Raw genomic sequence first — 12,475 nt, 5'->3', positions numbered from 1 at the left:
TTGAACTCGAATATAAGCCTTAGAAAACTCCAAAGTACTTAGGGAATGTGCAATCCAAGATAGTTTTAAAATACCTGAGTACTAGGGCTCAGTCAGCTACCCCATAATTTTAATATTTTAATATTGACCGCCATCTTATATTGCACATTTCCCTAGTGCTTTGGAGTATTCTATGACTCAAATTCGAGCTCAGCGACCCCAAATTAGTTAAAGTTGACTATAGTTGATTCAACTTATAAATCCTTTGTTGGTGGTTTTCCATTCAGGCGCCATATTGGACGCCATCTTGAAACTTTGAGTTCCCTTTGAGAATTGAGAAAATCAACAGGCATATCCGAATTCAGGATTTAGTCTAAGGTCCATTTAAAACTGGCCCGTTACGGGATATGCTTCTTGCATCGCTATTTTCGGGTTATGTGTCTTGATTATTGAAAACAACAACGAAATTAACTAAAAAAAAACGTTACTAAATCCATCATATCTTCCTCACAATAACATAATTTTGGCTTTGGTAAAATTTGAAAATTTCGAAATTAAATAAATCCTTATTGAACATTCTTATAATAATTACATTTCGTTTACATTCTAAGTGGTATGGCTAAATGCTTTTCATCTTTGTTGTACTTTTCGTTTTGTTATTAACTGTTCACATTCATTTATTTACTTCAAATTGTTTTATATTTTTGTCGTTGCAGTTTGCATTTTGCCGTTTAGGCTCGTTTGAAAGGTCTTTCAATTATCTAACTAACGACGGGTCCCATAATGGACTCGGACACTATTTTCATCGGAATATCTGAGATATGACCTTCAAAAAGTGTATAAATAACACATAAATGCTAAGAAATTTTGATCGGGTTATCAGATCTTCAATGTTTGGGCTCGTTGTAAAGGTTGGTATTTACCTTTCTAAAAATGTATAACATGAAGGGTTTTCTAACAAAAACCACCCATTTTACGATCTTCCGGACTTTCTTCAAAATTGTTTTTTTAGCATAACTTTAGAAGTACTTTACTAAACATCATAATTTTCAATAGGGACTTATGGGACCCCAAGTCAAATCGAATGAGACCAAAACGATTAAAATCGGTTCAGCCAGTGCTGCGATAATTGAGTGAGAATTTTTCGGTGCACACATCCGCATCCAAACACACACACAGACATTTGTTCAGTTTTTGATTCTGAGTCGATATGTATAGGGGGAGAGGGGGTAATATGCACCTCCGGGGCAAAATGCACCCCCTGCTTTTCTCGGTATTTGGAAGAATTTTCCGGAGAAAAAATCATAGAAATTGGAAGCTTAACATTGCTAAACCATGCTGGAAAAAATTGAGCATCGCAGTATAGAAACAGCTCAAGTTATTTGCAAAACTTTAAAATCTTGACTTTTTTTTGATAAGGTCCTATAAACAAATGTAAACATTGAGTGTATCCCTTTCACACCTTATGTCAAAGTCCATCGGAGTAAGCGGGATACACTCAATGTTTACATTTGTTTATAGGACCTTATCAAAAAAAAGTCAAGAAATGTTGTGTTTTCATCTAATTTTCATTGAACCTTCATTATGATTTTTGGACAATACAAAAAGCATTTCTTGATATTGTAAGTGTTGAGGTATTATATATAGTTTTGGCCATAATCTTCATTATTCTGTAGATAGATGAGTCCAAAAACATCAAAAAATGCATTTTTAATTAAATTTTCTGCAAAAGGCGTGGTCGGGGCAAAATGCACCGCTGTGAAGCTCCTTTGTAAAAACAGCGGTGTCATCTAATGGTGACTAGTAAAAACTGCTTTTACCCGGTGCATTTTGCCCCGTTGTTGTAGTGCATTTTGCCCCAATGTTGCGGTGCATATTGCCCCGCATGGTTGTTTGAAATGAATCAAACATGTTTTTAGAAATTTGATATTTTCGAACAATTTTGAGGTTTTTTAAGACATTTTTCATACGGATGACGAAGAATAATAGTTGTTTTAGAACATCGAACAAAATTCTTCCAAAGTAATGTTGTAATGGTTGAGAAATCACAGTTTTCCCTTAGGGGGTGCATGTTACTCCCTCTCCCCCTACGTGAAGGTGAGTCTAGGAGGTCGAATTAAGAAGTTTATTTTTCGAGTGATTTATAGCCTTTCCTCAGTAAGGTGAGAAAGGCAAAAAGACTGCCTCTAACCTTAGGTAACAGTCTTAAAGAGCCTTTTTTATAATGTTTATAAGAATTTGAATAAAAACTACACAGCAAATAAAGTAGTAATCCAGCTGCGTGTAAAAGGCCTGGGTGTAAAATAAATTTTGCATTATTTTATGAAATTCTGTGTAATATTATACCCTGAAATATGTAGCCCATCAGTATGGGAAACCTACTTGACCGAAATGGCAAGCTCACATATACGTTTATCCTTTCCATTTTTCATCAGTCTGATAGCCGAGCGGGCTAAGGCGCCAGTCCTAACTGTTGGTGCTGGGTTTGAGTCCTGTCGGTTGCAACTTTTTTTTTGTGTTTACAAAAAAATGTACATGCAGCGTTTAATATTAAGTGTCTTTTTTGACGAAGGTGATGTGTAGGCTTAGTGATTTTTCACGCTCGAAAATGGCAAATTTCACGGGGACCTCAATTTCAAAACAAAAAATTTCACGCAAATTTCGCGGAACTTGAAAGATGTTAAAATAACTCTGAAATTCCTATGTTTAAATCACAGAAACTACTTTTTATGCTTCATTATATATTATTCTTCAATAAACTAAAAAAATCATCACTAAATTTGAATGCGAAACAAAAAAAAATTCTCCCAATTTTCAAAATAATATTCCTCTTGGTTTATGGATGGGCTCTATATATATATATATATATTTTGAAACAAAATGAAGGGCACGCGTATTCTCATTTACTGAACTGCTCTTTTAATATTCGACTAAAAAAGCTAAAATGTTTTGGCTAATATGCTCCTGTTATATCATTTTGCATTTTATTGCATTTCATATCAAAGCAAGATTCACATCTAAAAAAGTAGTAATCCAGCTGCGTGTAAAAGGCCTGTACATGCTGTGTGTAATATTAAGTGTTTATTTTGACGAAGGTGATGTGCATGCTTTTGCATGCGATTTTACCATCGGATTTTTTGCTGTGTTTACAAACTTGTCCAGTCAAAATGAGTACATTAAATTGAATTTAAACATATTTTTCAACGGTTTAAGCTTACTTTTCAAAAACTTAATTTAAAATCAATTAGCAAAATTAATTTAATTTTTAACGAAATTCAAAATATTCTAAATGAGAAAAGAAAACTAAAAAGTAGTATTTTTTTTAACTTTCACTGGAATCATCAACCCAAATAAACAAATATCGTTAAAATTAAACAGGCCCAAAAAAATACTCTTCATTTTATTTTGAATAAAACAAAGCTTGATTCTTTTAATTTCTTTTAAAACTATATCTATCAAATAAAACAGCAGTAATCACAGCGAATGAAAATATTACTAAATTTAGTTAGTTTCTAATAAAAATCTAAAATCTGTACATATCTTCAAATGGTTTATATCAACTTGATCCGAACACTTTCGAAAAAAATGACCCACCCTAATAAATATATATTAAAGCTTTTTAATTGAAAACTAATAAAACTTGATTGAAAAGTCTTTTTGGATGACATATTTATTAAAGTTGTTATTTAAAAAAAATGATTTGAGTAAATTGATAAATTTCACGAATCTCACGCCGTCCACGAAATCGTCAAAAATAACAAACCGTATATGAGTAATTAAACCAGTGAATTCACTCGCTCAATTCTGCAGTTATTCATAAGATGATTTTTATTCCTTTTTGAGTTTGATAAATTATTTTGAGAAAAATCGTTACATTTTCACACAAACATAAAATTTCACGGGATTTCGCGGAAAAAGCCAAATTTCGCGGATTTCACGCTGTCCGCGAAATCGTGAAATTTCACTAACCCTAGTGATGTGCATGCTTTTGCATGTGATTTTACCATCGGATTTTTTGCTGTGTAGCATTCAAAATCATAAATTAGAGTTGAATTTTGTTTAAAAAACCTAATTTTAAGGAGATTCGACAATTGCTTCATTTTGTGACGGGACAACGCGAGCAAAACCTTCTTTAGAGCACATTAAAGCTTTAAATTTAGAAATGAATGTACACATTTTGGTGCTCTGCATAGTTATTAAGCTGTAATATTGCTATGGCTCGGTCCTATTCAATATTCAAGTAAAACTTGTATCAAATTTCATGTGATTTTTTCTAAATGCCACCTTGACCCTAGGATAGTTTAATGGTTAGCATTTTTGCTTAGGTATCAATATCCAAAGGACAAAAGTTTGGACCCATTCTAGAGCGTATTTGTTTTTTTTTAATTCATGTTAAGTTTTCCAAATATTTCTTGGAAATATATAGGTCTCGATCGCAAAACCATGGCTGCACGTTCCCCACAGGTTTCAAATACAGACTTAGTCCTCTGTTAGAACGAAGCTAATAGCCTCTTTGGCATTGTTCGTTCAATTTTGATTTTTTTTGTTATCTAGTTTTAAACTACAAACAGGTGCCCCGTAACATTTCCAAACCGAGGCAAAGGTGCACAACTAAAAATCCATCAGCCGTCGTCAGAATCAATTGTACGGCGAACGTTCGAGCCGTGTTGTACCGGCACGTGGACTTGACGCAACAGTCACGCTCTTGGAGGTGCGTAAACACGTTGACTTACGTTGCGTATAACAATATTGTACACGTTGCCCATCCCTAAAGCCCTGTTCGTATACACAAGTGATTGCTTATGTGTGGTCACTAGGAAAATTTCTAAATTTCAATTTAAAATTTGAATGCTGTTGATTAACTAAATTGCAACTCAAAGATAGATTCTGATACCAAACTGTATTTTTTTTAACAGTGCCCTCGTCCAAAAATGCAAAATAAGTTCAAATATCGCACATTACCTCACTTGTGCCGCCGTTGCAGTCTTTATGCTTGGTGCAGCGCAATTTTGCCACCTGCTGCTTCTGCTTCTCGTAGTTGGAGTTGTTCAAAATTTCGTTGTTGTTGGAGTTGGGGAACTTCCTTCGCTTGACAAACATTATTGCTTCCTTTCTCTCCCTCTTCAAGTTGGTCTCAACTGAGCGCGCGCACAAAACACTTCTGAGGCTGCCGGAGCTGGAGCGCGATAAAGCACGAAAAACTCTCACTTTTATCAGGTCGCGGAGATCACACAGGCTTGCTTGCGGTCAGGCGCACACTTCCGGGAGGGTTTGGAAGGGAGTTCAACCAAGGGAGTTGAGCAGGGTTGCTGTCCCTTACGTAAGGTGCCCAATTATGGCAAAGGTGAAGATGCTGAGCTTACGCGAATCCCCCCAACAAAAAGACCGTTGAACACTTTGCTATACTTCTGTTGTTGGCTATTCCTGATCACGAGCAAAACCAACAGTAAAACACTGAACCGATTCGCCCCAAGTCCGACGCTAGACTATTTGTGTGTACGACGAGACTCCAAAAACCCGCACAAGAAGCAGCTCTCGAACAGTCGAACGCGTGGAAGCAAGAAGAGCGGCGCGCGTGTACTTTCCAAATGAGGCCTTACCGACGACTAAGCCAAGTCGGGCCGCGCGAGAGATGCTTATAATCAGGCGCTCAGACTCAGACGCTTAAGCGCAACGACCGATGGGGTGACGATCGAGACGACACCTCCGTCGACCAGCGTCTTATGCATATTATTTTGTTCGAGTGGATCTAGCCAACAAACGTTGATGGACAGTTTAAAGAGGGCGGCATACGGCAAGTACTCGAACTTTAATTCACGTGAAAAAGATTAAATTTTGGCCCCGGAACTTGGTGAAAATATTGTGTTACGTAAGGACGTAGATAAGGATTTACTGCATCATACAGGTGTAACTTTTATTTATTGAATTAAATATTAAAAATCAAATTTAAAGTCAACTGATTAAAGGTGCAATAAGTTCAACTACGTGAAAAAATGCATTGCAGACAAATTTTTTTTGCAGATCAATGAATTCGACGACAACAATTTAAAGGTTGTTTCTGCTTTAAATTTCTAAACAAAAATTATTGTTTTATTTGAACCATTACTTTTCAATTTGTAGTGACAAAACTGTAAAAATAAGGTGCAATTTGCACAATTCAGAAGAAGACTACAAAGACAATTATTGCTCTTGATTAGATAGCGACTGATTGTCAATAACGGTATCGTTTGTTCGACGTCGCGGAGACTATTTTATACCGATTACATTATTCAAAATTATATTCCTCGACAAAGACTAATCCTGTCTCCAATTCTTATTAAAGTACAGTCATCGCATTCGGAACGCTCACATTTTGTTGCCCTTAGTATTTTTAAGGAGCTTGTTTACGTCTTTTCCATGATCTATATTTCTCCAGTAACTACTTCAGCAAAATAATGTGTGTGTGCTCATTAGGGTGTAATATCAAAATCGATTTTCCAGCACAGAAATTTGTCAGTATAGAGCTTTATGACGTTTCGCGTACGCACACTAGCGCACCATTTGATTTTGCTGGCCGGACAAAATTTAACCTCACTTTTTTTCGTGTACGTACACGCAATACATGCGCATGTAAAAAACTCTACATACGCTATACTAAAACTTGATTCATATTCGGATGCTCTAGAAGGTGCACTACAACTTTCCCCAAGAGAGTATGGTGCTAGCTTGCCCCTTAAAAAAAATACAGCGTCCTTAAAACTGGTCAGAAACGTGTTTTTTGCTCTAAAATAATGGTTTTAATTAGAGGTGGGCAAAAAAAGAGCGAGCCGCTCAAAGAGCCGGTTCACTGAAAAGAGCGAACGAACCGTGGCTCAGAAAAAAAGAACCGCGGTTCTTATTTAAACTTCGGTCTTTTGAAAGAACCGTTTCAAGATGGCATGATTTATGTTACAAACATAATTTGTTGAATTTCCAAACAAAATTTGTTTTTGAGAATTGAAAATGCAATTTCAAATATTTCAATGCTTATAAAAATTAATCCCAAAAGAAAATGACTTTCTGAACAAAATGAAAAAACTGATTGTACATTAAAGTATTACCGGAATACGAATTTGAGCTTTAAATTGCATAATTTGTAAAATATTACCAAAAATCGAGTCTATAGACTTTATCGATCAAATCAGAATGTAGAAAAGATTTCACAGAATATTTTCTCCAAATAATACATCAGCATTAGTTCAATTCTTGCAGAAAAAAACGCAATTTTAAAATTAAAAACAATTTTTCCAGCATCCTAGATTTAAGTTTGGATGCCATTCAATTACTCAAATGTTTAGGTTCGAGTAGAAATCTTGACAAAGAGACCATAAAGACCTATGGTTTTTAAGGGCATCTTCTCGTTTTCAGTTTTAATTTGTTTTATCAAGTAATTTATAAAAGTCCAATGAAAAATAACTTATGAAATCACACGATTTAAAAAAAAATCACAAACTTTGAAAAAGAGCGAAAGAGCCGTTCAAAAGAGCGGCTCTTTTTAATGAGCGAACGAAAATGAGCGGCTCTTAAAAAAGAGCGGTTTTGCCCACCTCTAGTTTTAATACAGCGTGAAAAGTGAATTTAATAAATTACAAAATCCAAAAAAAAAAGGTTTTCCTATAAAAATTCCCAACGAAAGTTTAATTGTTTGGCACAAAGTGAGGACTAAACCAATCTTTCATAAACTTTGGGGAGTTGATTAGGACCCCAAAAGAAACTAAAAATTTGCTGCACACCACATTTTTTGCTGAAATTCAGTAAAGTTTTACTGAATTTTCAGCTACTGAAAATCCAGTAAACGATTCAGTAATTTAGATTTTACTGAATTCTCAGTTAACTGATATTTGTCACTTTGACAGATGAATTACTGAAATTTCAGTAAAATGGTTGCCAAAAACTACTGAAATTTCAACAAAAGAAACGTCAAATTATTTTGCAGAAAATTCAGTAATTTTCTTGCGGCAGTTTGACAGATAATTTGCTGAAGATTCAGCAAAAAAAATATAATTTTTCTTGTCATAAAATACTGTTATTTATTCATCTATTCCATCAATCGTCCAAACCTAGAAAAACAGGTGGTTAGCACGCTATTAACATTTTTCTTACCTTTGTTTCTAAAGATCACAATACAAAAAAAAACATTTGAGAGAGGATTTTCTCTCGGCAGCATCCAAACAATAAGTAATAAGTGACGTTTCAGTTTGACAGATAGCCAGTTACTGATTTTTCAGTAATGTTTTTGTTTATTACCGAATTTCAGTAAACGTGATGATTACTGAATCACATTCAGCTATTTATTTTACTGAAATTGAACCCAAAATTTGCTGTGTGTGCTCACTAAATTTTGACAACATATTTTTTTCCATGCAACCATATTACACCCTCCCAGTCACGAAATATTCTAGCAGAACTGGTTCTGCCAGAATCCTGCTAGAATAGTGAAACATCTCTGCTAGAATTCTATAAGAATATCCAGTTCTGTGAGAACTCTGCTAGAATCCTGCTAGAACGCCGTGACTGGGCTAGTGCTCATACAAGATGCCTGCTTCATAGTTGTAGTTGCAATAACATCCCACAAATTCAATTTTTTTTTTTTTTTTGCAAACTTCATGGCCGGTTGAAGTTACATTTCCAACTTTTTGAACCCTTGAAAAAAACGTAACTTAATCCACCTTTAGGTGGTTGGTGCCTTCCTCTCATTTATAGAGTGATTACAATCCCCTAAAGTGTCCACATGGTTTATGGATCTCCCCTAACGTGATCGCAGCACCTAAGAGGTCCTAATAAAAATAAGTGACGAGTAAAAAAAAACAGACTTCCTACAGACTTTTTGTCAAGATTATACAGACATCGCCTTTTAGGAAAATGGCATCCCTCTACAAGGCTTTTTTCGTGGCGATCAGACGGGACCATTTGAGGTTATGTAAATTCAGACCATTTTTAAACTGCTTGTAATTTTAGATAGGTAAGTCAAGTCTTGAAAATTCTTAATCCACAAGAAAGGTCTTCTCATATGCTTTCTAAAAATATATAACATGTGAGGGTTTCATGAAAAAACCACCCTTTTTACCATAATTTTAATTTAATATGAAACAGTTTTTTTAACATAACTTTTTAAATACATGATCAAACTGCATGAATTTAAATAGCAACTTAGGGGACGTTAAGACGGATCGATTAAAACCATTCCGGCCAAAATCGGTTGAGCCTGTAACAAGATATTCCAGTGACATTGATTTGGTACACATGTCTACATACAGCCAAACACACAGACATTTGCTCAGCTGGTGATTCTGAGTCGATAAGTACAAATGACGGTAGGTCTAGGAGGTCTAACTAAAAAGTTCGTTTTTCGAGTGATTTTATAGCCTTTCCTCAGTAAAGTGAGGAAGGCAAAAAGTTGGAAATAACTTTCCCTCTGTAACTTAAGGTAATTTCATCTATTTTGGATCCACCCTGGATATGATTCTTGACATCCTTTTGGATCAAATGGAACAAGAATCATCCAAATCGGTTCAGTTTTCGCTGTTGAAGTTGCATTTCCAACTTGTTTGACCCCATTGGGGCTACATGTGTTAAACACTTTTTCCAAGATTACTTTTTCCAAAATTAATTCTGCTTACAAATGTTTGTACTGCTTACTACACCATATTTTAACGTCTACACTGCCGTTCTACGCATAATTGTCCCATGTCATTTTTGTACGATTCTGACTTTTTATCATTTTTAAGTTTAGTTTTTGGTATACTTTCAGAAAAACACATAAAATCTAGTACTTTGTTCTAAAAATCATTAAAAACAACACCAAGTCTGTTTGTCCCATCGTTGCACTTCTACGCATAATTGTCCCACCAAGTATTTTCTATCACGAAATCATGAGTTTTACGAAGCATCTTATCTAGTTTACATGTTTAACTGCAAGAGGATTACAAATAAGGGTGATACAATTTTAACCGGGGTGATTAGGGACATATACGGTGAATGGGACCCACGGGACAATTATGCGTAGAAACAAAGAAATCGATCGAAAAATTTCATTCGCGTTTTTCTCAGTTGCCCTTTTTTGAACATGGGACAATTATGCGTAGAACGGCAGTACATATGTCAAAAATTGGTTTGTTTGCATCAGATCTGCTTTCTCGATCCAGCAAAAGTTTTTTTTTTCTCATACGACTTGTAGCTGGTTTTTAATGGCTTTTTGAGTTAAATGAAATACTTTTGAGTTAAATTAAATATTTTTCACTAGGCCTACAAACCCTTATTGGTTACAGCGTTTAGAAGTATTATTTTAGGTTTGGGTGCTCTCCCATTAAAGCCTTTGGGCTCCTTGCACACCATTTTTTTGCTGAAATTCAGTAAACGATGCAGTAATTTAGATTCATCTGAATTCTCAGTTAACTGATATTTGTCGTTTTCTTTTATTTATTTTTTTCAGTAATTTTTAATTGCGTTTTTCTTAGTTGCTATTTTTTAACATGGGACAATTATGCGAATTTTTCAAAATTCAAATCTAATTGTTTGCTCTACAGAATTAACTTGTCGTTCTATTCAAAAATTCTATATAATTTTATTTCTGTATCTGATATTGTCGATCCGACCTTTGGTAACTTAGATATCTCCTTTCAAAGAATGAAAATTAAAATTGAAAAAAATAATATTTTTAAGTGCTACTCACTTACCCCTCATGTTTTAATCGACGATATAACTAAAACTGTTGATTCAATTTTCAATTTTAACTTTATGAAATTGAATCATCTGATCTAAAAAAAAAAAATAATTCAAAATTAAGAATTTTTATCCAAAACAGGCACAGAATGACAAAAAATAGCACCCACGCAATTCTTGTTTGCAAAAAATATATATGTATATATCTCAAATACTTAAAACTTTAAAATTCGATATCTCTGGAACGAAACATATTCCTTTCTGTCGATAAGTGATTCTTATGTAAAATTGGCCGGGGAATACGATGGTGAGGTCAAATTAAAAATAAATAATTAGGGCTGTTTTGAAATACGGCCATTTAAAGTTTTCAATTGCGCAATACAGGTAAAAAACATCTGTTAATCTGAATTTTGATCACGGAAATCGATTCTACGTCCTTCAAAATTGATTCTAAGACCAACCCTAAAAGATTAGTGGTTCCTGAGTTATCGTCGTTTAAAGATAGGGGTTTCGCTCAAAAATCGCAAAAAGTCGATTTTTTGGAAGGGTACAAAAATTGAGGGGGATTTGGATTTTGGATGATATTCGGAATTTTTGCATATTTCGATGGTCTCAACACAGTCTCAACAGCTCTGAAAAATTTGAGCAGAATCGGAGATGGTAATTTTCAAATTTGCATTTTTTCTTGCACACTTCAGGTGGAATGACCCATATGTTTATTGTTTTAGGGCGTCAGAGCTTAAAAATTCCTTGATATATCACTAATGTAGTAAAAAGTGGCATAACTAAAGAATAAGCTCAGACTGTCTGTGGAATAAGATACTTTTTACGTAAATCCTATTCAAATTAAAAACTTTAAGGACATAATTATTTAATCACGACGATTAAATCATCAAAGAAAACATCTCTCCGAGCTTTTCATCCAAACAAATGAAATCAAAAAAAAGCAAACCAACCGTAGACGCTACTCCATCCTTATCACTAGAATTCTTCAAATAGGACGGCTTTATCATTTTTTAAAAGTAGAGCAAACGCATCAGGGTGAACGATACCAACAATAAAATGTGAAGTTGCTCCCAACAAGACTAGTTTCATTGAAACAGAAGATTGCCAAATTTCAGCGAATCATGCAGATTATCATTTCAAAAAGATGTATGATCCATAAATAATGCATGTTGAAATGTGTTAGAAAAATAGTTTTCTCTCCTAACATCGACGTAGATTTAATATAAATATTTAAAGGAGGATGAAACAAGACATATGAAGGTCTAATTCCATTTCTCGATTCTTGTCCAGCCTGATTTACTACCAAGTCTCATTTTATGTTATTATCACCTATCCGATCTGTTCCGAACAAAACATCAAAACATACTAAAAAATCGCTCATGAGACAACATTGTACAAACGTGGATTGAGTTAAATTATCTCTTCACGGTGGAAGCATGTGCTCCCATATGGTGTTACGTTGGATCAAGATTATCTGTTTAGTACATAAATGAGAATTGAGTACGAACAATTCATGCTCATTCTATAATTTAAATAGTTTATGCTAAAATTTTGTTTCATAAAAAGTAACTCACCGTTTTCTGCTTTTTGGTATCACTTCCGCTCGCAATCATAATTCTTGCTCAAGTTGATATGCTCCACTTGCTAAAGTCACTAGTCACAATTCTTGGAAACACTCTAGAAGCGTTGAATTAAAACCGTATAAAATAATAATTTCGATGTTCCACGTCTTCGCACCGTGGACAATCGCTCCTCTTCACTCTAAATGGGGCCACTTTTTTCTCTTTTTCACTGCTGAAACCGGGAGGGA

The 12,475-nt window shown here is 34.5% G+C and overlaps 1 protein-coding gene across 2 annotated transcripts in view; it reads right to left on the bottom strand.

Moving 5' to 3' along the window:
- LOC120419325 (bifunctional 3'-phosphoadenosine 5'-phosphosulfate synthase) overlaps nucleotides 1-12,475 on the bottom strand; it is a 23,972-nt gene extending 11,497 nt beyond the window's left edge. The window contains exon 1 of one of the 2 annotated variants that reach the window (XM_039581998.2): nucleotides 12,240-12,475. In XM_039581998.2, coding sequence (XP_039437932.1) covers nucleotides 12,240-12,278 — 39 coding nt within the window. In that variant the 5' untranslated portion in view covers nucleotides 12,279-12,475. Of the gene's footprint in view, nucleotides 1-4,941; nucleotides 5,531-12,239 lie in introns of those variants that run through there. The other variant, XM_039581997.2, reaches the window with a different exon arrangement.

Source organism: Culex pipiens, chromosome 3 (assembly GCF_016801865.2).
Source record: "Culex pipiens pallens isolate TS chromosome 3, TS_CPP_V2, whole genome shotgun sequence".
In the NCBI taxonomy this organism is placed as follows: domain Eukaryota; kingdom Metazoa; phylum Arthropoda; class Insecta; order Diptera; family Culicidae; genus Culex; species Culex pipiens.
This window is presented reverse-complemented; position numbering and strand designations above follow the sequence as displayed.